Source organism: Halichoerus grypus, chromosome 14, assembly GCF_964656455.1.
Source record: "Halichoerus grypus chromosome 14, mHalGry1.hap1.1, whole genome shotgun sequence".
Lineage (NCBI taxonomy): Eukaryota > Metazoa > Chordata > Mammalia > Carnivora > Phocidae > Halichoerus > Halichoerus grypus.
Genome location: NC_135725.1, coordinates 1,967,190 through 1,992,472, shown reverse-complemented (window position 1 = coordinate 1,992,472; position 25,283 = coordinate 1,967,190). Strand labels below are relative to the sequence as shown.

General features: G+C 43.5%; 1 protein-coding gene across 1 annotated transcript in view; it reads left to right on the top strand.

Annotated features, from left to right (window-relative positions):
- Nucleotides 1–9,966, top strand: part of LOC118530392 (F-box/WD repeat-containing protein 12-like) — a 40,362-nt gene extending 30,396 nt beyond the window's left edge. Inside the window, exons 6-10 of the mRNA XM_036083824.2 lie at nt 4,321–4,479; nt 4,946–5,156; nt 6,167–6,345; nt 6,427–6,554; nt 9,414–9,966. Coding sequence (XP_035939717.1) covers nt 4,321–4,479; nt 4,946–5,156; nt 6,167–6,345; nt 6,427–6,554; nt 9,414–9,540 — 804 coding nt within the window. The 3' untranslated portion in view covers nt 9,541–9,966. The remainder of the gene's footprint in view (nt 1–4,320; nt 4,480–4,945; nt 5,157–6,166; nt 6,346–6,426; nt 6,555–9,413) is intronic.
- Nucleotides 9,967–25,283: the final 15,317 nt, after the last annotated feature.

Sequence of the window (25,283 nt, the reverse complement as noted above, 5' to 3'; positions counted from 1 at the left end):
CACATGGAGATCTTGGAGGACAAGAGGTTTATTTAACGCCGGTGGGCTCAGAGGAGAGTGGTCTCCAAAGGTCTGAGCCCTGAGCACAAAGGGGGCAATTTATACACTTCTACTTCCGCATACTTGGCACTTTTGGCGCGTGCGCAAAGCGGGGCAGGGAGAAGAACCCAGATAGGTGGGTGTGGGAAGCAGAGCGGGGAGAACCTGGAAGAGCCCCGGGGCAAGGACTGGAACTCTTGCTGGCTTCGTCGGCCATCTTAGGACACAGATTTTCCTTATCATGATCAGAGAATGTTGTATTACTTTACGATATAGAATTTACTGAGGTTTCTTTGTGACTATTCCATTTTTGTGAAAGTTTATGTGTGCTTGCAAGGAAGGTGTATTCTCCATTATTGGGATACAAATATCCAAATATAGTCATTATTATTATTGTTAAGTCTTGTTATTAGAGCACGAGCAGGGGGAGGAGCAGAGAGAGGGAGGGGGAAAGAATCTCAAGCAGACTCCGCACTGAGCATGGAGCCTGACATGGGGCTCAATCTCACAACCCCAAGATCATGATCTGAGCCGAAACCAAGATTCCAACTCTCAACCGATTGAGCCACCCAGGTGCCCCAATTATATTGTTAGGTCTTATGTTTATTTACTTTCTGTCTACTTGGCCTTAGACTGAGAGCATTATTATTGTTTATATAATAACATGTTTAACTCAAATATTTGAATATTATTATTGTGTTTCACTTTGTTTCTTTTTGTGTCTGCTTTGTGAAGATGATTGGGGTGTTTCTTTGATAAGTATCAGAGGTTTTATTTTTTCATTGTGAATTACAGCCTTTATTGTTGTTAACCTTGAAAAAAAAAAAAGCTGCCAGTTATTTTACTAGCAAAAATGGGTTTATGTGGAAATAGCAGAGAATTCAATTCAGGACACGCCAGCTGTGGCAAAACCATAGAGAAGTCCAAAAAACAAAGAAGAGAAAGGTTCTTTTAGAGAGGAAAAGGGGTGTGGGGAGGGGCTGAACTGGGAGCTGGAAGTATAGTGGCTTCTCGTGGGCTGCGCTGTGACTGCCTCTCATTGGCTGAGCTGTTGCTGGGACGGAAGAAACCTTCCTCCTCCCGTTGGGATTTTAAGGAGCATCCTCCAGGAGGTCCCTCTCTTCCTCTTGGGTCCGCAATTGACAACCAGTGCTTGGCGTGAGAGCTCCCCCTGCCGGCCTCTGAACTCCATTCTAGACAAGGTTTCCTTTTATTAATTTTCACAGGGATAGGAAGTGTCTGTTGTTGTATTTCCTGCTTTGGCCTGAGTCCTCCCTTTTCTGGTATTAGGACCACTTTGCCTCCTTCCACGGATTTGTGTGTGCCTGACACACCTTTACTGTTTCGTCATGGTTAACTTTTCTGTTTTGATTGAGCTTCTTGAATATACAGTCAGGTTTTCTTTTGTACATCAGTGTAATCTTTTTTATTCTGATAAAGTGAGTTAAGCCATTTACATTGAACAACATATGTGCCTGATCTCAAGTTTTGTTTTATGTCACGTTTATGGTGTGATGTGGCACATTACTGAGCTCCTTTCTCCAAATATGTTTTCCCTTTTTAATGTGTATCTTTTTGGGTAAAGGTGCTATCTTTTGTTATTTAGGAAGGCTTGTATTTTTTGTTTGTTTTTTGTGGCGTGGTTACCTTTGTCTTAATACTTTTTGTCTCCATTTTCCTTATTCAGGCCTACGTATTATTTTATTTGTTGGCTTTACATGATACTCCTTTTCTCCCATGGTGATCAGTGTACTTATTCTACTTTGATCCTTGTCCCTTCTCTTCCCACTTTTGAAGATCCACTATTTCCACCTTTCTGAGATATGCAACATTTACACATTGTTTTTCCTTGTCTCCCTTTTTTTTTTTTTTTTTTAAACTTTGACCTACAGTGTACTGTACTTAGTAGTCACACCAGTTCTGGTGACGTTTTCCTTGTATCTTGTGGTCTGGTGGAGCCCATCCTCTAGTAGATCCCCGAGGAAGTCTCTCGAATACATCCTTGCAGGTCTGACGCTGCTTTCTGTAGCCTGGACACTTGAAGAATGGCCGGGCTGGGCCCTAGATCCCTGACTCATATTTGTCTTGAATTTTGTGAAAATACTATTTCACTGTGTTTTTGTTGAAAAGTCTGCTCCCACTTTGACTTACTTTCCTTGTTGTACACTTGGACTTGTAAATCAAAGGCTTGAAGGATTTTTGAAATACTTAAAGTCTAGTAGTTTTGTTGTGAGGTGTCTGTGGTGACCATCCTGGATTGACTTTTCCAGGAACATATGTACCCTTTTGATATGTGGATTCAGGTTTTCTTTTATTTTCAGAAAGTTTCATTGTATGTGAGTTTTAAGTATTAGTCTCTTAATTGTTTGCTTTTCCTCTGCAGGAGCTTCACTTGTATGCTTACTAGATCTTCTTTGCCCGTCCTCTTGGACACCTGCTCTCAGATTCGTCTTAGCTCTTTATTCCATCTTTGTTCTCTTGCCTGTTTTCCTTCTTCTTTAGTGTCCTTATTGGCCCAGTAGAATATATTCTCAGGTATATTGCTAGTCTTTTTTTTTTTTTTTTTATGTTTTTATTTTTTAAAGATTTTATTTATTTATTTGACAGAGAGATAGCGAGAGCAGGAACACAAGCAGGGGGAGTGGGAGAGGGAGAAGCAGGCTTCTGGCCGAGCAGGGAGCCCGATGCGGGACTCGATCCCAGGACTCTGGGATCATGACCTGAGCCGAAGGCAGACGCTTAACGACTGAGCCACCCAGGCGCCCTATTGCTAGTCTTTAAGATAACTTTTTCTTCAGTATCTTTCCCGAATTAATTTAACTCTTATTTCACATCTTGGCTCTTTGTCCATTTTGGTTTGAGTGTTGAATTTCTAATTCAGGGTGTTCCTTCATGTCTGCACGTGCTTATTTTATGATATTTGATTCATGTCGGGGTGTGGCTACCAATCTCTGTTGGTTGTTCTTTGGGGAATGGTTCTATCAGCTAAAATGTTTTGTTCCTTTCTTACTTTCACTTTCTTCTAATGACTTTGTTTGAATGTTGCCTGCCATTTTCTGAGCATTTTATAGTTTTTGTGTTTTCTTGGCCAGTAAGAACAGGTGTCTTTATGTAAGTTGAATAGAATAGAAAGTCCAGAGAGGGTTCCATGTGTGAGTGCCTGGGTAAGGATGTCCTTTTATTTTGTTTAATTAATTTTTTTTTTTTTTTGGTACCAAAACCCGGGAACAAACCATAAAGATGTCCTTTTAAAACAGTAGGCGAAGGACAAGCTATTCGAGAAATGGAGCATAGGGACAGGAAGGAAAACAAGTTACTCACATGTCACTCTGTTTGTAGAAATATGTTTAGAATAATTAAAAACTAATGCAAAAGACAGTAGTGTAAAATTATCTCAGGAATGTATAAACTTTTTTTTTTTTTTAAGATTTTATTTATTTGACAGAGAGAGCACAAGTAGGGGAAGCAGCAGGCCGAGGGAGAGGGAGAAGCAGGTTTCCCACTGAGCAGGGAGCCCGACGCGGGGCTCAATCCCAGGACCCTGGTATTATGACCTGAGCCGAAGGCAGCTGCTTAACGAACTGAGCCACCCAGGCGCCCCTAAACAGTTTTGAATCAAGAAAAATTACATAGGTTTGATTTACTTAAAAATCCAAAACATCTGAACCAGAGAATATTACAACATTAAGATACATGAAAATTATGAGAAAACACTGAATCTTCTTTAACGAAGCACTGATATCAGATTATATGAAGCATAGAATCTAGTTGAAAAGATAGCAGTCAGTTCATAGAAAACAGCACAATTGGCCAATATGGGATTACTAACCCGTAATCAAGAAAGTGACATTAGGATGAAGCTTTTCACCTGTCAGATGAGCAAACATTTTCAAAGACCGGCATTACAGTAAGTCGGATGAGGGTAAATAGGTATTTTTTACACATGGCAAATAAGATTTGCGCTTTTTTGAAAAGCTTTTTTTTTTTTCCTGTTAAGTCTTCAGTATGACACTCTTTGACCTAATCAGGCCAGCGCTGGGGATCTCTCAGAGGAAATACTGGAATCGGTGTGTGGAGCTTCTGTGCAGGGGCGCTCAGTGCTGCAGTGACAAGATTTGTGAACAAATTAAATTTCCATAAGAGTGAGAGAAAGTAAAAAGTCGTGGGCAATGTCTGACAAGAAATATTTCCAAGGAGCGTTAGCCGGCAAGGAGGCAGTCGAGCGGTTGCCCTCTGCTGGGGGAGGCCCCGTGCTGACCACGGTCTTCGCTGTCTGTGCAGGCGGCCTCTGCCGAGGGCGTCCTGTATGCGCTGAGCGTGCCCCAGCTGCAGCTGCTCTCCAGGACCAGTGTGTTTCCGAGCAGCCCCACCAGTCTCCTCTGCTCTCCTGACTGCCAGTGGGTGTTTGCTTCGACCCAGGACTCAGACTTGGGCCCAAAGGTCAGTGGCTTTGTGCACACAAAGTGGTGAGTTCTGTGCCCAGGCTTGTGGATGGGTCTGGGAGGGTGGCTTCCAGTGCAGGACCAAGCCTGCCAGAAGCACCTGCAGACAGGATGGTCCAGGGACAGAGGAGTCATCTGGAGCAGACTTCCAAGTGGTAGGACAGGAATAGAGAGCAAGACGTTGGAGGCAAAAGCATGCCGGTGACGTACACTGCTCAAAACCACAAGAGCCCTTAAAAAACACAAGAGCCGTTGATTTGGTTGTCCTATCACACCGACTGACCCGGGACTGGTGTGCAAGATGTTTCCAGCAGGGCCTGACCAGCTAGTCCGAGCAGTCTGGAGAGCAGGGCACACAAGGGGCACCAGAAACCCTGTAAGACACAGTGAGGTCACTGGGTGTGGGTCTGTGGCCCTCCTGGGTGCTTCTCAGTGGCACAGACCACATGGCAGTGTTCCCCCAGGTGTTCTACACTCGCTCCCTGCTCTGTCTGGTAGAGGATGAGCCTCCTGTCTCCACCACTCTCCCCATCTGGCTGACTTCCAGAGCCTGCTGGGCCCCTGACGAGACAGCCAGGCTGATGGTGATGCACAGAAACAATGATAGCAGGCAGCTGGCCATCAGCACCTACGAGCTGGGGGCCAAGCAGTCCCAGGAAGGAGTGGACGTTGTGGGTAAGTGTCCCCACGCCAGGACTGTCACTGTTGCACTGTGGTGCCTCAAGCACAGATTCCTCGGGTTTCCTTTGGGGCACTTTTCTTCCCTCTCAGTGAATATAGTGGCCCAACAAATGTCTTGTTGTTTGTGATTGTACTGGCCGAGTGGTTGAGCGCTTGCCGCATTCCAGGCCCTCTGTGTGGCCCTGGGATCCAGGCACTAACCACTGACCACGTACAGTCTCGCCTCTCCTCACTGTCTTGTTACAACTGTGGCAGACACACTCTTCTTGGTGCTGAGTGTGCACAGAGATGAGTAAAAGCCACAACCGTTTCTTCCCCAGGGAGCTCCCAGGCCAACAGGAAAATAAGACCCATAGCTGTCTCTTTTTCTGCCTCCTCTGTCTCCCAAACTGGATGTCACTGTGACTGGCCTGCCCTGTGGCCCTTAGAATTTTTTCTTTTGTACTATATTCATTTGTTTTCATGTCATCATTTGACCATAAAGTTTACTCTGAGCTTCCTAGCAGCCAAGGAAAAAAGGGAAACAGGATGTGTACTCAAATCCCTTGTTTGATATGAGCATGAATTCTTCGAAAGAGGTAATTTTTTTCCTGCTGGTAAACCATAAGGAAATGATCCAGTTAATTAAAAAAAAAAAAAAGGAATGCTATACAGTATAAAAGACAGTATCATCATAATAGTTTTTGGCAGATGTTACAAATGTCATAGTTCTCATGGCACCACATCTTACATCCCCCTGCCGTAGCTGGGGAGGGGCAGGGGGCCTATCCCCTGGAAGGTACGTGTGCCAGATATTGTCACTTCCACATGCATTTTGCCTCGAATCTTTACAGTCCCCTTAAGTAGGGCACCGCCATCCGTATGGGAGGCTTCAGGGAGTACTCGCAGGTGTGACCACAAAGGTGTTGCTCTTGTCAGTGTACCACGTCATCTTAGGTGAGGCACGTGTACTCCACACCCCCAGCTGCTACTGAGGTGACAGTCTGTGTTTTCATTTGAAAAAGTACAACAGATTGCAAGTTTCCTCCTGCCAGACGCCATGACACCCCCTCACCTCATGAAGGGCCATGGCTCTCAGTTGATCCTGCTGGTGTCGGGGTCGGAGCTGGTGCTCTTCACCATCCAGGGCCTGCGGCTGGCAGCCTTCCAGGACCACCAGAAGCCCGTCACGTCCCTGTGGGTGGTGAGTGGGGGCCTGCCCGCCTGCATCGGGGCCCCGCCTCCGGAGCCTGCGGCTCCACCTCACTCGGCTTCTCATTTCAAGGACCAGAGCCGAGTCCTCACTGCTTCCTTCGACCTCTCCCTGCGGGTCTACGTGTGGAATAAGGAAAATAAGTTTCCCGTCCTCAAGAGCTGCTATCACCTGCTCGGGGGCTCCCACAGATGGGCCAGGTAACTGCTTCCAGTTCCCTTCGCCCGACCCGTGAAGCGGCCTCACCTGGCCTGCCGGCGGCAGCTGTAAGGCATGTGACTGGGACTTGGGTCTCAGCCCGGCCTATTTGCACTATCTGGGGACCTGAGATAAGTCGCTGCTCAGATGCCATTTCCTCTGCTTCAAAACAAAGATGCTAAGCAGCATCTACATTATCTCCTCTAACGTACAAAACTGCCGCCTGTGGTTGGTACCACGCACGCTCCCGGATCAGACAGAGGCTGTGAGGTGTGGCTGTTTTGCCCACAGTCCCGCAGGGACGCACAGTGACACCCAGGTGGGCCCGGCCTGGACCTGCAGCCCCGCTCTCACCTCCTGCCCTGAGCCACACGATTCTAAAACCATTTCCCAAATGCAGGTGGTGGTGGAGTCAGTGGGGTGTGGTGGGAAAAGTCCCCAAGAATGCGGTTTTGCTTTGGGTTCTTTAATTAGTGTTTTGGAATCACTTGTTTCTTCTTGCCAGACTGAGTTCTGCAAATGGACAGGGCGGGCAGGTCTGCCCCGGGCTGCTCACGGTGACAGGGCTGACCACCATCACTGGTGTGAGGTCCGAGGTAATTTCAGCCTCCTGTGGCAGACATTTTACTGTCGTAAATGAAAAATGGAAAAAATACCAAGCCCCAAACCAAATATTTTAAAAAACTACAGATTTCTGTAACAAACCTACCTCATTTCTGAGTTTTCAATCAGTTGTCATTTGAAGATAATTCTTAAAGCAAACTCCTAATTAATACAGAAGAACTTCATTCCTTTTAGTAAACAAGCTCAACTTTCTGATAGAGATTCAGCTTAAATCTTATGGTAACTGGTAGGTTTTAACACGCTCTCTTAACTTGCTAAACAAAGCATAGAGGACAGCCTGATGCTCCCGTTCTTTTTTTTTTTTAAAGATTTTATTTATTTATTTGACAGAGAGAGGGAACACAAGCAGGGGGAGCAGCAGAGGGAGAGGGAGAAGGAGAAGCAGGCTTCCCGCAGAGCAAGGAGCCCGATGCGGGGCTCGATCCCAGGCCTCCGGGATCATGACCTGAGCCGAAGGCAGACGCTTAACCGACTGAGCCACCCAGGCGCCCCGATGCTCCCGTTCTGAGAAGGACTTGCATCAGTTGCTTCTTCACTCAGGATTCCTCCTTAAATTCCTTTGAAGTTTGAGGCCACGTTTGCATCTGCTTTGCTGTATTTTTGCTAGTTAATGCCCTTGTACACTTGCCCCTTCACGCCGCTGCCCTTCAGGGGCGGGGGCATCGTGGCCTCACCGTGCTGAGTCTGCGTGTGACCAGAGGCCGGCGTTTGTGACAAACTTCTCCGGCGGGAGAGGTCCCGCTTAGACGCCGCAACCACTCGGACCGCCGTGATGCTTCCTCCTCCAGAGGCAGGAAGCCTCTCTCTGCTGAGGGACACACAGTGCAGACATTTGTTCTCATGGTTGCTGGAAAGTGAGGGGATTATGCTCCCATGTTGGCCTCAAAATACACTTTTCCCCTTTCTTTTCTGTGTGTGTCTTTAAAGAATTCTCTACATCATTACTGAGTGATTAGAGCATCCTTTCACTGAAATAACACCGTTTCAACTTAGCAAGCAAGTGGCACTTTTAGAAACTTCTTTTTTACATGTCTTTTGCAACACTGCACAGCATGCACTACCCAACAGGACCCTCGTGCTGAGCATGTAGCACTGTGAGACTCTTTTACACGTGTGTTTTTACACGCTGACTTACATGGATGTAGAATGGAAAACATCCTTCACTGAAATGACATCATTCTCAACGTGATAAATAAGTAGCACACTTACTTAGAAATATCTTTTCAAAAGTGTGCTTTAATCATGACCCCAGAATGGATCATGATTTTAAATTATGCCCCTTTCCTAATTCAGAACAGATTCCTCCAGAAATCCTTAGTTGAGTGGTAATTTCTTTTGGGAGCTTCATTTGGCAACAATAAACCCAGCACTCTTGCTTCATGCTGTTCCCCATAAGTTTTTTCCAGCACCTTTTTGAATGCTGCAAGACATAACCAGTACTTTCTGAGAGCTTTTCAGTTTCCTAAAATGTTATCATCTGTGAATATGTAATACATAAATAATTCTCTAAAGAAAACAGGGAAAATGGGTGTGTTAAATATAACTTTATCAGAAACCTAGCCACATACCCCCAGGTATCTACCCAAGAGAAATGTTTGTTATATCCAAACAAGGACTTGTACATGAACGTTCTTAGCAGCTTTATTTTGTCTTGTTTTATTTTTAGTATGGAGTTTCTTCTAAGCTAAAAGGTAGTTCATGAAAGCCGAAGTGGCAGTAGCTTAGAAGCAATCTATGGCCAAAACCACCTTCTACAGGAAACTCAGGTCCCTTTTGTGGTTTGGCTGGTATGGTTCTGTCTACACCCGCTCACTCTCTGTCATACCTCAGAGCAGCATTGTCCTCTTTCTAGGCAAAGATAGCATCGTGGAGAATGACGACTCCTGTCGATGTCTTTCACTGAGACTGGCTGGGAATTGATGGCCCGATTCTCAGTTCTGGGGAAATGACTCTACCCTGTCGAGATTGGATTAGGTACCTGTTCTCTACCGAAGCTTCTAGACTTGCTGAAATCGTAATTCAGGCAGCTACCATCAGGAGGGCCCAAAGCTGATACTCCCACTCCAGAATGTGAGCATATTTGCTAATTGGTAGGAATGAACGCAGGTCTCAACACAGATGGGGTGCACTAGGATGGAGAAGGTCTAGAGGTTGTGTTCCATCTTCACGTAAAGGCTTAACTACTTAAATATATGTCTTCCTCAAGTTAACATGCAGCCTGTCCCTTCCTTTTGCAGTGGATTCACCCATGTGGAAAGTGACAGTATGAGCATTGTAGGTGTGGAAGCCAGAAGCATCGGGACGAGTATTCTGAGGTCATATTGCTTCAACATGCAGCATGGCTCAGATGATTGTGTCAATTGAAGATAATCTCATTTTGGTGAAAAGCTTGTCTACATACAAACTAAATGATTATTTTATCAACACTGGAAAAGGAATGAGCAATTCTCAAATGCCTCTTATGGGCCAGGCACTGTGTTATGTGACTTTCTTTTTAAATCCTCACAACAAGTCAATGAAGGACATATGATGTCTCTATTTTTCAGACAAGGAGCATGACCAGTAACAGAGACCCATCATTGGCCTGTTGTCTGGCTGCTATGCCACCTGCCCAAGCTTATTCAGACAGTAAGTGGGAGAGAGGAGTGGATGTAAGAAGGCCCATGTTCAAGGTACTAGACTTGTATCCTGATTGTTGTTCAGATACGTAGTGAAGTAAGGAAATGTCCTATTCTGTTACCTGCTTTAGACACGCATCAATAAATAGTTGTGTGGTGCCATACTGCAGAACTGTGGGGACGCCATTTTGTACTCTGTGCAAGTGGCATCCCCGGAGGTGGTCCACGGAGAGGCCCCGGCTGCTTTGGTGGGCATATCATTAGAGTTCTCAACTGCAAGCAACAGGATAGAAAGCTAGCTAACCCCAAGAAAGGAATTTACTGGAAGGAAATAGAGCAGTGCAGCAGGTCAGGAAGGCTGGAGGCACAGGTGTGGGACCGCAGGAAGCAGAGCAGCGGGCAGCAGCCAGGGCCCATTCCAGCAAGGTCTTGCCTGCCGTCGTTCTCCCCGAGTGCTCCCATGGTGCCGCCGCTGTCTGAAAACGTCCAGCAGCCCCGACGCTCAAAACACCAGGATGTGTGTGTGACTTTCTGGCTTCACCACATGCCCACACCACCCGGGCCAGGATGGGAGAGAGCGACCCCTTCAGCTTCAGTTGAGCGGCTCCCAGTCGACTTGCACTGTGAAAAATTCTTCAAAAATAAGAAGCATTCTTGAGAAACAGACAATGAGGATGAGAAACTCTTTACTACAACCTGTGGCTTCAGCTGTCCAGTACCACAGCCCCTTCTTCCTGATACTTTATACCCAACATAGCACCTGTGCCCCACATAGACAAACCCAGATACAGCCATTTCCTCAAAAGGAAAATATAGCCTACCCCGCCCTTTAAAAATCTAAGATAAGGTTTATTTTGGGATAATTTTAGGTTTACAGAAAAGTGGCAAAGGCAGTGCCGCAGATTCCATATACCTTTTGCCCAGCCTCCCCTGGTGTGAATATCTTACTTACATAACGTGAAACCCAAGGTCTTTGTCACCTTGAAGTCAGAACTCTGTTAATCCTATTACAGTCCTATCTGGTACTCAGTGGTCCTAGTGCATCCTGCATACAGCCATGGGGGAAAGGGAGAGGAGACAAGAAATTAGCTAAAATAAACACACGTGACACGGCAAGAAAGGAAATAGCTGTTTCAGAAGATGAAGGGAAAGTTCAGGTAAGTTGAGATACCGGAGTTTTTGGTGAAGACACATGGAAAGAGGCTGGAGTGTTAGCAAAAGGGGAGGTCAGATAAGGGAATGGTGAGTGTATGGGCCACCTGAGAGGCATGGATATGTGGTGACTGGGAAAGCAGTGTGGTCAGTTCTTAGGGAAGGCAGCCAGCCAGAGCCTGGCATATGCTGGCTGCAGCATTAGAGTGGTGTCATGTCTGGCTATGGTGGCCCTGCCCAAGGAGAGCTCTGTGGACCCCTGCTTTGGGTGTGATGTGGGAAGCTTGGGAGGGAGTCATAATGGGAGCATAGGAAGCTCTTGTGGAAGGTGTGTGTGTGGAGTCTGGCAGACAGGCTCCTCATGGGAAAGCAAGGTCTATGAGGTGTGATACCACGACCTGGGGGAAACACAAAGGACTCACGTCCTCTAAATCCAAGTTCTGAGGCTTCTTTCTTCTCATATGGCAAGGACTGTTGCTGCTGAGGGAGCACGAAGGCCTCAGTGGCACCTCTGATTCCTGCAGCAGGCAGATCTCAGCCTTCCTCTGAGCCTCTTACTCCAGGTGCAGGCCAAGATACTCTGTATTAAGTAGAAATAGAACACATTGAAGAATTTTCCCTAGTACTTGGCCACAAGTGAAGTCTTAACAAATTCCAAAATACTAATTGCTAACTATAAAATTCCTTTTTGAAAAGACAGTCACGCCAAATACACACACACACACACCATTAAAATTCACTTTTAAATGACGAGTTAAATAGAAAATCTAAGCAGAAATGATGAAATATCAAAATAATAGAAGATAATTTTCTTAACTGGATAAAAGGAATATGAAAGACAGCAAACATGCTTAATGATAGGTAATCACAAACATTTCTACTGATGTTAGAAACAAGGTAAGTACGACATTGATCACCACCATGATTAGTATTGCCCTGGGCGTACTAATAAATGTAATACTTTTTTAAATTCCAAAAAAAAGATTAGAAATGGTATGTGTGCTATAATTTCTAAATAGTACTATCTCCTTTAGAAACTTAAGAAAATCATTAGAGTTAGCAAATCAGCATGATTAGTGAATAGGTTATCTACATATTGAAATTAGTGTAACAAAAATTAGAAAATATGATAGGAAAATTATCCCATCCACAGTAACACCAGAAACTATAATATCTTGGGATCTAAAAAGAAAAAAAAACTTTATGAAGAAAAAACACAGCTTTTCTAAAGGAAGAATAGAGATAACCCATGTTCATGGATAGAACAATTACTACTTGAAAGAGACCATATAGTGAAAGCAATACCAATAAAATTGCTACCATTTTAAAAATAGAATGTAAAAAGATGATTATCGGATGTATATGGAGCTATAAGAGGACAAGAGTAGCCAAGACAGTCTTGCAGAAACAAAAGGGCAAAGGAAGGGGTAGACCTGCCCTGTGAATTATGAAGACAAAATTAAACTTTGTCATTGAGGCAAGTGGCATCAGTGTGTGAATAGACAATAGAGGATCAAGAAACAGACCAAGGTATGTTTGGAAATTGGGTATACAATATAAGTGACATTTCAAGTCAGAATGTGATCTTGGAAGGACTGGCTATCCAAATGGAATAAAATCAGATTCCTTTCTCATACCATGCACAAAAATAAGTTTTTTTATGTGTAAAGGATCTAAACAGCATTTTTAATTATAGGGGAAAAATTCAAAAAGGGAAGGCTTTTAAAGCATGATTAAATAGTACAAAAGCAAAACCCACAGCGAAGTAGTCTATATCAAAATTTAAATCTTTTGTACAAGCGACACCATAACCAAAATTAAGACATGCCATTGACAGCAACTGCCAAATTGAACTAAGAGGAAATGTAATTTACAGAAGAAACCAAACCCTAAAGTACAGGAGAAATTCTCAAAATCATTAGTAATCACAGCCAAATAAAACAATAATGACCTATCACTTTGTACTATTAGGCTGGCAAAAAAAAAAAAAAAAAAAAAAAAGGTAGCTGGATGATGCTGAGTGTTTGCAGACACATGGACACAGGACCCAGTGATGGAGACGGCCTCAGTCCTGTTCACATCTGAATGGCCAATCCAAGGTATGTGTTCCAGTAGTGCAGGTTCAGGGTAGCTGTCTCAGCTCCCTACCAGGCCTCCCCTCCCCCCATTCCCCTGTTCTGGTCTGCACCAGGCTGCCTTCTCATTCCCTGCACCTGGCAGGAGGGGCAGGTTTAGATGCTAATCTCCTTTGCTCTGAGAGTGTAGCTCTTTGAGGTCTTAGCTCATTGTGGGGCTCAGTCCTGTGCACCTCTGGTATGTACCATCCAGCACCTAGTGGCTGACAGCCAGCTCAAATGCCCTGCAGTGTGTGCCTCAGTCAGCTCCAAGTGCAGGGCAGCCTGCTGCAGATGGGGTGCCAACCGCAGGAGAGAGGGAACTGGTTGAGGGAGTTGGAGGTGTATAAGTTTTGCGTCCCAGCTCAGTCCACCCTTTGCACAACTCCCTCCCATTGTGTACATTTCTCAGACTACATTGTGGAGCTTACCATCCCCGAGCTGCCTCCTGCTGAGAACAAAGGCATCCTTACTCTGCAAATGTGACCAGATTCCCAAAGTTGATGATGACCTGTTCTGGATGCCTATGGCAAGAGCACTAGTGAAATGAGCAAGAGTCCCTCTGCTGGATTCCCTTTAAGCAGCGTTTTGGGCTATCTGGGTTGCTTATTTGGTGGGGTGACCCAGATCTTCGTCCCCAAGGTGATGGTTGTGGTTTCCCTTGCTCATTGAAAGTCATTGCTGCTAAGTCACTGCTAAGAGATACCCAGTTACTTACCTAGGTTGTAGACACACACCACTCTACTCGATTATCTACTAGCAACCTTAGTCCCTGATGTTTGTCAGTTACAATCCCAGTTTTTGCCTGTTGGGCCACTGGCCAAGAATAAAAAAGAGTCAGGTGGTAGTCATAGCTTCCCCTTAAAAGGAATGCTTGCTGTGACCCTGAAAGAATTATCTCCACTCCTATCTCCAGGAGCTAGGACCTATCTATAATCCCTGAGAGCCCAAGGTTGTATGAATGGGAAACAAAATATGCAGGGTTGCTGGCTGTCGTAATAGATGGGGCCACTCCCACACCTGTTGGGTCTCAGACTCCTGTATTCTAGCAGTAGTGGCACTATTCATCATTGGTCATTGGTTCAGAATGTATGGCACATCCTGGGTGGAAGATGGTATCCAGGCCATATTAAGTATTGACCCCTGGCCAGCACCTTAGTGGAACTGTCAGTAGTCCGTGTCACCATCATATCAGGCCAGTCAATCCTGGATGATGGGTATGGGACAAGACCAGCGCATTCCATAGTCATGAGCTCATGGTCACACCTCCTTTGGTGTGAAATGGGTCCTTCGTTCTGAGGCAGTACTGTGGGATATCACAGGTAAGGCATTCTCTAAGTCTTTGGGTGATGGTGTTGGCAGAACCATAGGCAGGTGTCGTAAGGACAAAATACCCAGGATTAACGGTGCCAAGTTGATAGCATCAGTCTGCTGTCCATTAGAGAGGCCTTCAGCTATGGAGGTAAGGTGCGTCTTGATATAGGAAGTCCTTGCCATTGGGCCTGTGCTTAGCTCTTCTCCCTGACACTATTCATGGGCCTTTGCACAAGGACCAGATTGGTGAGAAGAGTCTGCCTGGCAGCCAGAGGATGGTCATCTTGTTACCGTATTGTTGAGAGACTTCCCTGTAGTACGTGGTTTCTGGTGGGCTTTCAGGTAAGACACAAAGATCTCATGCTGTTTGCCCTCCTCCAACTTCCTCGGACTTCCAGTTTGACCTTTCTAGGGCCCTAACCAGGCAAGCCATCTGCCACTGTCAAAAGTCCATGTATCTCTGTACCTTCAGTCATTTTCTTTCTTACGAATGACTGACTGAGCCACTCTCAGCTTGGTACATTTGAAGGACTTCCTTTCACAGTGTCTTCCAAGGACATCCCAAGTGGTGCTATGAGGAGGCAGCATGCAGCAGCAGGCCATTTCTGCCAACATGACAAGCCAGCCTGGTTGTGATTCACTCTGAGTCCTTTTCTTGTGCCAGTTAGTCATGGGAACCCCCCATGAAGCATGGGTGCTGTCGAGGGGAGAGGCAGCACAGGTAGGAGTCTGGGTCACATGTTCTGTGATTCACTTGGGCCTTATGGCCACACTTGGGTCCAGTCCCAAACAGGCCATTACCATTGCACAATAGCTCACTGCTGTGCACACCGAATTCTGTGATGGATGGATCAGATCCCATCTAGTTTATGATGGGAAACTGATCAGTTCTCACTTTGTGTCCTGCTGTTGGGTGATCTCTTGCTACCAGGGCACAGGAGCTGCTCTTCACATGACTGGTTCGCATCCCTAGAAGGCACCGGTTTACTCTAGAATCCTACCCTTCTGTTCTGTCTCTGGTGTTGGAGCTTTCCAGATTCCAGACAACATCCTAACCAATCACAGATCTTGCTAGCACCTTCTGACCTGCTGAGTTCTAGGATCAAGAAGGAAGGTGGGGCACCTGGGTGGCTCAGTCGTTCAGCATCTGCCTTTGGCTTAGGTCATGATCCCAGGGTCCTGGGATCGAGCCCCACATCGGGCTCCCTGCTCGGTGGGAAGCCTACTTCTCCCTCTCCCACTCCCCCTGGTTGTGTTCCCTCTCTCGCTGTCTCTCTCTCTGTCAAATAAATAAAATCTTAAAAAAAAAAAAAAAGCATCTTGTGCCACAGCTAGGATCTGCTGGAGAGCCTACTCTGGCTCTGGGCCCCTGAGAATTTGGCAGCCTCTGGGGTTGCCCAATAAATGAGTCAGAGGAGTATTCCCAACTTTGGTACTTGTGGCCTCCAAATTCAAATTCCAAAGAGACCCACAAAATGTTATTTTTGTTGTTTTTGTTTAAGTGGAGAGATACTTGAAGTTCCGCAGCTTGTCCTTCACCTGAGAAGAAACACTTGACATGCCCTTGACCTTCCCAGTGCACATTTACCCTGACAAATGGCCACAGGGTTTGTCTACATACCTTCCCAGTATGTAGACCTCACGTCTACAACTCCTTTCAGAAATGACTGAAGGAATATTTACTGTGTACATTTGCGATGGAGTTACAGGAATGTTACTGAAGGGGAACTGACCTTCCTTTCACTGACTGTGCTCTGGGTCTACGTTTAGAGCTGGGAACTGGGTGTGGGGTCCCAATGTTCCATCCAGGTGGAAGGCAACTAGTTCATTCTTTTTTTTTTCCTCTTTATATAAATAAACTAGCATCCTAGGGAATTGTGTAACAGCCACTGCCTCAGATCCCTGCAGGTCAAACCATCTTGATCGCCATTCTGACTCTGCCCGTCCTTAGTCTGCTGGGATGGCCTTGGATATTTTTACTCAAGTAAAAATCGTGAATTAAAGGTGAGTGCCCCATGTAAATAAAGATTTCTCGGGTCTTATATTCTACCTTCCCTCATCGAACACCAAGATCCACTTTTACGCACACTCCCCGGGCTCTATTATTAGGTCCTGTAATTCCTTTGTTATGTAGGCACTTTTTCCTCAAAGCAGGGTTTGTATTTCTCTCTCCAGGCTCTGCTGGTACCTGACTCTTGATATCAACCTAGAGGCAATGAGGAGTAGGGGGTAGGTCCTGAGGAGGCCAAACATCATCATTCAAGGCATCCACCTCAGGTGAGGCTAACATGGAAGGGGCTGTTTCTGCCACCAGGAAGGATTCAGGGAAATGGGTGTGTATGTCACGATTCTCAGATTGTCCACCAAAATATCCCAACCCGTATATTAGAGTATTACTCATCCTGCACTTGGGCCTGATTTTCACATAAGACATGCTGAGGCTGTACATGCAGACTCCTTTGCATTCTGCCCTGTGCTGACAGAAGATAAGATTCTCTGGCCTTCAGATTTTTTTCTGAAGTTGGAGGATGACTATCATTTACTTTTTGTAAACTGACATGCTGTTGAATTTCATCCAAGTGCTAGAGGGGAAACTAATTCGGGTAGGTCACTGAATGAGAAATAAACAAGAGTACTGGAGAATCTAAGAAGGTACACAAAGTTTCCTTCCCAGTATGGACATCACGTCTACAACTACAGAAGATATTTTCTTTCCAAGTACACAGAGAACATTTTAAAAGAAAATATATATACTGGGAAGTAAATCAAGTCTCAATAAATGTTAATATTATTAAAAGTATGTTATCTGGCCACGTAAAATTATTTTAGAAATAAATGACAAAAATATCAGAAATTCTCGTGTATTGAAATGAAGTTTTAAAAATCTATTTTCTATTTTTTTTTCCTTTTATTTAAATTCAATTAGCCAACATAAGGTGCATCATTAGTTTTTGGTGTAGTGTTCAATGATTCACCTAGTGCTCATGACATCACACGCCCTCCTTAATGCCCATCATCCCCCAACCCAGCTCCTTTTCCACAACCCTCAGTTTGTTTCCCAGAGTCAAGAGTGTCATGGTTTTTCTCCCTCTCTGATTTCTTCCCATTCAGTTTTCCCTCCCTTCCCCTATGATCCTCTGCACTATTTCTTATATTCCACATATGAGTGAAACCATATGATAATTGTGTTTCTATGATTGACTTATTTCACTTAGCATAATACTCTCCAGTTCCATCCATGTCAATGTAATGGTAGGTATTCGTTTTCTGATGGCTGAGCAATATTCCATTGTATATATGAACCATGTCTTCTTTCTTCATTCATCTGTCAAAGGGCATCTCGGCTCCTTCCACTGTGGACATTGCTGCTATGAACACTGGAGTGCAGGTGCCCCTTCATTTCACTACATCTGTATCTTTGGGGTAAATACCCAGTAGTGCAATTGCTAGGTCGTAGGGTAGCTCCATTTTTAATGTCTTGAGGAACCTCCATACTGTTTTCCAGAGTGACTGTACCAGCTTGCATTCCCACCAACAGTGTAAGAGGGTTTCCCTTTCTCTGAATCCTGACCAACATTTGTTGTTCCCTGTCTTGTTAAATTTAGTCATTCTGACTGGTGTGAGGTGGTATCTCATTGTGGTTTTGATTTGTATTTCCCTGATGACAAGTGATGTGGGGCTTTTTTTCATGTGTCTGTTGGCAATTTGTATGTCTTCTTTGGAGAAGTGTCTGTTTATGACTTCTGCCCATTTCTTGACTGGATTATTTGTTTTATGGGTGTTGAGTTTGATAACTTATTTATAGATCTTGGATACCAGCCCTTTATCTGATAGATAAAGACTGTGTCTTGCAGGAAGTTGCTGCGACTGAGGTTGAAGACCTTACTGCCTGTGTTCTCCTCTAGGATTTTGATGGATTCCTGTCTCACATTTAGGTCTTTCATCCATTTTGAGTTCATCTTTGTATGTGGTATAAGAAAAACGTCCAGTTTCATTCTTCTACATGTGGCTGTCCAATTTTCCCAGCACCATTTATTGAAGAGACTGTCTTTTTTCCGTTAGATATTCTTTCCTGCTTTGTCAAAGATTAGTTGACCGTAGAGTTGAGGGTCCATTTCTGGGCTCTCTATTCTGTTCCATTGATCTGTGTGTCTGTTTTTGTGCCAGTAACATACTATCTTGATGATTACAGCTTTGCAAAATAGCTTGAAGTCTGGCATTGTGTTGCCACCAGCTTTGGTTTTCTTTTTCAACATTCCTCTGGCTATTTGGGGTCTTTTCTGGTTCCATACAAATTTTAGTATTATTTGTTCTAGGTCTGTGAAAAATGTTGATGGTATTTTGATAGGGATTGCACTGAATTTGTAGACTGTTCTGGGTAGCATAGAAATTTTAACAATGTTTATTCTTCCAATCCATGAACATGGAATGTTTTTCCATCTCTTAATGTCTTCCTCAATTTCTTTCATAAGTGTTCCGTGGTTTTTAGAGTACGGATCCTTTACCTCTTTGGTTAGGTTTATTCCTAGGTATCTTACGGTTTTGGGTGCAATTGTAAATGGAATCGATTCCTTAATTTCTCTTCTTTTGTCTCATTGTTAGTATATAGAAATGCAACTGATTTCTTTGCATTGATGTTGTATCCTACCACATTGCTGAACTGCTGTAAGAGTTCTAGCAATTTTGGGGTGGAGTCTTTTGGGTTTTACACATAGAGTATCACGTCATCTGCAGAGAGTGAGAGTTTGACTTCTTTGCCAATTTGAATGCCTTTTATTTCTTTTTGTTGTCTGATTGCTGAGGCTAGGACTTCCAGTACTATGTTGAACAACGGTGGTGAGAGTGGGCATCCTTGTTGTGTTCCTTACCTTAGGGAAAAAGCTCTCAGTTTTTCCCCATTGAGAATGATATTCATTGTGGGCTTTTCATATATGGTTTTTATGATATTTAGGAATGTTGCCTCTATCCATACACTGTGGAGAGTTAATCAAAAAAATATGCTGTATTTTGTCAAATGCTTTTTCTGCATCCATTGAGAGGATCATCTGGTTCTTGTCCTTTCTTTTACTAATGTGATGTATCACATTGATTTGCAAATGTTGAACCACCCTTGCATCCCAGGAATAAATCCCACTTGGTCGTGGTGAATAATCCTTTTAATGTATTGTCGATGGTATTTTGATAGGGATTGCATTGAATGTGTAGATTGCTATGGGTACCATAGACATTTTAACAAAATTTATTCTTTCCTTTGAGACATCCTTGCCTCAGAGGTGCTCACTTGGTGAAGCAGGGCAGAATTCTAGGCGGGGCAGTGTGGTCCCAGGATCCCTGGAATCACAGAAGGAACGGGGGTGCCTGAGTCGGTAGAGTTCCCAAGCATTGGAGTGGGGAAACTGGTTAAAGTCAGAGAGCTCAGGAGGGGACTCTCAGCTCAATTTGCCAAAAACAGCAAGCCCATGCTGCTGCCCAATTGGGTGACCGCTCTCCAAGTGGGGACCCTGCAAAGGACAAAAACATGGGGACCCTCGGCCTTCCTCTGGGAGGGGTGGAGCAGATGTGCGCACCACCGGGGACAGGTCTCAGTGTGGGAGCCCTGCAGGAGACAGGACAGTAGCGACCTCCTGCGTCCCCCCCCTGGGGGGGCGAAGCAGGTGTACACAGGACCAGGCAACAGTTCTCAGTGTGGGGCCCTGCAAAGTGCAGAAATGTGTGACCCTCTGCCTTCCCCCAGGATGATCTGTGTGGGAGCTTACCACAGGAGTCTGCAGAGTTTGGCACACACGAAAGTGAAGACCGTTTATCCCTGAGGGTTTATGGAAGAGAGAGGACCTAGATCCTTTGGCTCTGGGACTGGAGATCCAGGCGCGGCCGTTTTTATTTTGATCCTCTAAAGAGGCCCAGGGAACAAAAGCCACACAGAGCAACCAAAAACAGCTTACATTGAGCCTGGCCCCTAGCAAGGGACAGTGCAACTCCACCCAGGCAAGACACCTTAGAAGCAGAGCAGCAGGCCCCTCCCCCAGAAGACTAACTGGAAGAACAGGTGCATGGCAAGTTTATGGGCCACAAAGGACTGTAAAACTCTAGCACTAGGGGAAAACAGTATATAGAATTCAAGGTTTTTTCTCATGATTTGTTTATTTTTCAGTTTAAAATTTTCCATTTCTCTTTTTTCTTTTTTCCCTTTTCAACTAGTTTCTTATTTTATCAACTCTTTGTTTTTAAGTCCTTTTTTTTTTAACCTTCAATTTTTACATTTACATTTTATAGATATAGTCTTCATTTTTGGCTTCCTTTCACTCGAATCAATTTTATTTTTGTATATATGTAAGTTTAGCATTCTTTACAATTTGGGGATTTAGTGTCTTCTAACACATGGACCAAAATACACTCAGGACCAAGTGGATCACCCTGTTTTGTCCACCCTGTGAGATTATATTCTCCCCCTACTTTTTTTGTTTTCTTTTCCATATTTTTTCTTTTTCTTTCCTGGTTTCTGACCTCTTCAGATTTGTCTAGTATGTTATTTCGTTGGGTTGTGGTTGATATATTTGTTTTTGTTCACTTATTCGTCCATTCTTTTCTGGGTAAAATGACTAGGAGGAGGAATTCATGACAAAAGAAAGAACCAGAGGTAATACTCTGCCACAGATCTAATCAATATGGATATAAGTAAAATGTCAGAGCTGGAATTCAGGATAACAATTATAAAGTTACTAGCTGGGCTTGAAAAAAGCTAAAAGACAGTAGAGAATCTCTTAAGGCAGAAACAAGATCTAATCAGGCCGAAATTAAAAATGCTCTGAGATGCAGTCTAAATTGGATACTCTAACAGCTAGGGTAAGTGAGGCAGAAGAGAGGATAAATGACATAAAAGATAAGTTGATGGAAAGGAAGGAAGCTGAGGAAAAGAGAGAAAAACAACTAATGGACCATGAGGGGAGGCTTCAAGAAATAAGTGTTGCCACAAAAGGAAACAATATTAGAATTACTGGGGTCCCTAATGGAGAAGAGGGAGGGCCAGAAGGTAAATTTGAGCAAATCATAGCTGAGAACTTCCCTAATTTGGGGAAGGAAATAGGCATTCACATCAAGTGGCAGAGAGGACCCCTCCCAAAATGAATAAAAATAGATCAACACCCCGACATATAATAATGAAGCTTGCAAATTTCAGAGATAAAGAGAAAATCCTGAAAACAGCTCGAGACAAGAGGTTCTTAATCTACAGGGGTAGGACTGTTAGACTGGCAGCAGACCTATCCACAGAGACCTGGCAGGCCAGAAAGGCTGGCAAGATATATTCAGGGTACTAAATGAGAAGAACATGCAGCCAAGAATAGTTTATCCAGCAAGGCTGTCATTCAGAATGGAAGGAGAGATAAAGAACTTCCAGGACAGGCAGAAACTGAAAGAATATATAACCACTAAACCAGCGCTGCAAGAAATAATAAGGGGGATACTGTAAGCAAAGAGAGCCCAAGAGTAACACAGACCAGAAATAAACAGAGACAGTCTACAGAAACAGGGACTTTACAGGTAATAACAATGGCACTAAATTCATATCCTTCAATAGTTACTCTGAATGTAAATGGGCTAAATGCTCCAATCAAAAGACAGGGTATCAGTTTGGATAAAAAAGCAAGACCCATCCATATGCTGTGTACAAGAGATTCATTTAAACCCAAAGACACCTCCAGATTCAATGTGAGGGGTGGAGAACCATTTATCATGCTAATGGACATGAAAAGAAAGCTGGGGTAACAATCCTCTTATCAAATAATTAGATGTTAAACCAGAGACTGTAATGAGGGATGAAGAGGGACACTATATCATACTTAAAGGGTCTATCCAACAAGAAGATCTAACAATTATAAATATTTATGCTCCTAACTTGGGAGCAGCAAATTATATCAACCAATTAATAACCAAAGTTAAGAAACACATTGATAATAATACAATAATAGTAGGAGACTTCAACACTCCACTCAGAGCAATGGACAGATCATATAGGCAGAAGATCAACAAGGAAACAAAAGCTTTGAATGACAGATGGACTCACAGATATATACAGAATATTCCATCCTAAAGCAACAGAATACACATTCTTCTTGAGTGCACATGGAACATTCTCCAGAATAGATCACATACTGGGTCACATATCAGGTCTCAACTGATACCAAAAGATTGGGATTATTCCCTGCATATTTTCAGACCACAATGCTTTGAAACTTGAACTCAATCACAAGAGGAAATTTGTAAGGAACTCAAACACATGGAGATTAAAGAGCATCCTACTAAAGAATGAATGGGCCAACCAGGAAATTAAAGAATTTAAAATGGAAACTAATGAAAATGAAAACACAACTCTCCAAACCATTTCGGATACAGCAAAGGCAGTCCTAAGAAGGAAGTACATTTGCAATTCAAGCCTCTCTCAAAAAATTAGAAAAATCTCAAATATACAAGCCAACCTTACACCTGAAGGAGCTGAAGAAAGAACAGCAAATGAAGCCTAAACCAAGCAGGAGAAGAGAAATAATAAAGAGAAGAAATCAGTGAAATAGAAACCAGAATAACAGTAGAACAGATCAACAAAACTAGAAGCTGGTTCTTTAAAAGAATAAGATTGATAAACCTCTAGCCAGACTTACCAAAAGGAAAGAGAAAGGACCCAAATTAATAAAATCATGAATGAAAGGGGAGAGATCACGACCAACAATGAAGAAATACAAACAATTTTAAGAACATATTATGAGCAACTATATGCCAACAAATTAGGCAATCTGGAAGAAATGGATGCATTCCTGGAAACTGATAAACTACCAAAACTGAAACAGGAAGAAATAGACAATATGAACAGACCCATAACCAGCAAGGAAATTGAAGCAGTAATCAAAAACCTCCCAAAAAACAAGAGTCCAGGGCCAGATGGCTTCCCAGGGGGAATTCTACCAAACATTTAAAGAGGAATTAATACCTATTCTTCTGAAGCTGTTTCAAAAATTAGGAATGGAAGGAAAACTTATAACTCGTTCTATGAGGCCAGCATTACCTTGATCCCAAACCAAAGACCCCACCAAAAAGAATTATAGACTAATATCCCTGATGAACATGGATGCCAAAATACTCAACAAGATCCTACCCAATCGGATCCAACAGTACATTAAAAAGATTATCCATCATGACCAGGTGGGATTTATTCCTGGGATGCAAGGGTGGTTCAACATTCACAAATCAGTAACGTGATAGAGCACGTTAATAAAGACAAGAACCATATGATCCTCTCAACTGATGCAGAAAAAGCATTTGACAAAATAAAACATCCTTTCTTGATAAAAATTCTCCGCAGTGTAGGGATAGAAGGAACATACCTCAATATCATAAAAGCCATATACAAAAAACCCACAGTGAATATCATCCTCAACAGGGAAAAACAGAGCTTTTCCCCTAAGGTTAGGAACACAACAGGTAGGTCCACTCTCACCACTGTTGTTCAACATAGTACTGGAAGTCCTAGCCTCAGCAGTCAGACAAAAAAAATAAATAAATAAAAGGCACACACATTAGGCAAAGAAGTCAAACTTTCACTCTTCACAGATGACATGATACCGTATGTGGAAAATGCAAAGGACTCCACCCCAAAGTTGTTAGAACTGATACAGGAATTCAGCAAATTCACAGGATAGACAATCAATGCACAGGAATCAGTTGCATTTCTATAGACTAACAATGAGGCAGAAGAAAGAGAAATCAAGGAATTGATCCCATTTAAAATTGCATCATTGTAATGTATCTGTATTTCCTGGATGATGAGTGATGTTGACCATCTTGATGTCTTCTTTGGAAAAAATGTCCATTCATGTCTTCTGCCCATTTGACTGGATTATTCTTTGGGTGTTGAGTTTGATAAGTTCTTTATAGATTTTGGATACTACCCCTTATCGGATATATCATTGGCAAATATCTTCTCCTGTTTTCGCAGGCTGACTTTTAGTTTTGTTGATTGTTTCCTTGACTGTGTAGAAGCTTTTTTTTTTTTTTAATATTTTATTTATTTATTAGAGACACAGTGAGAGCAGGAACACAAGTAGGGTGAGTGGGAGAGGGAGAAGCAGGCTTCCGGCAGAGCAGGGAGCCCAATGCGGGGCTCGATCCCAGGACCCTGGGATCATGACCTGAGCTGAAGGCAGACGCTTAATGACTGAGCCACCCAGGCGCCCCTGTGTAGAAGCTTTTTATCTTGATGAAGTCCCAATAGTTCATTTTTGCTTTTATTTCCCTTGCCCCAGGAGATGTGTCTAGAAAAATGTTGCTACAGCCAGTGTCACAGACATTGCTGCCTGTGCTCCCTTCTAGGATTTTTATGGCTTCAGATCTCGTATTTAGGTCTTTCATCCATTTTGAATTTATTTTTGTGTATGATGTGAGAAAGTGATCCAGTTTCATTCTTTTGCATGTAGCTGTCCAGTTTTCCCAACATCATTTGTTGAAGAGACTGTCTTTTTTTCCATTGAATATTCTTTCCTGCTTTGTTAAAGATTAATTGGCCATATACTTGTGGGTTCATTTCTGCGTTTTCTATTCTGTTCCACTGATCTGTGTGTCTATTTTTGTGCTAGTACCATACTGTTTTGATTACTACAACTTTGGTTAGTTATTTGACAGAGACACAGCAAGAGAGGGAACACAAGCACGGGGAGTGGGAGAGGGAGAAGCAGGCTTCCTTGTAACATAACGTATAGTCCAGAATTGTGATGTGTCCAGCTTTGCTTTTCTTTTTCAAGGTTGCTTTGGCTATTCGGGGTCTTTTGTGGTTCCATACAAATTTTATGATGTTCTAGCTCTGTGAAAAATGCTGGTGGTATTTTGATAGGGATTGCATTAAATGTCTAGATTGCTTTGGGTA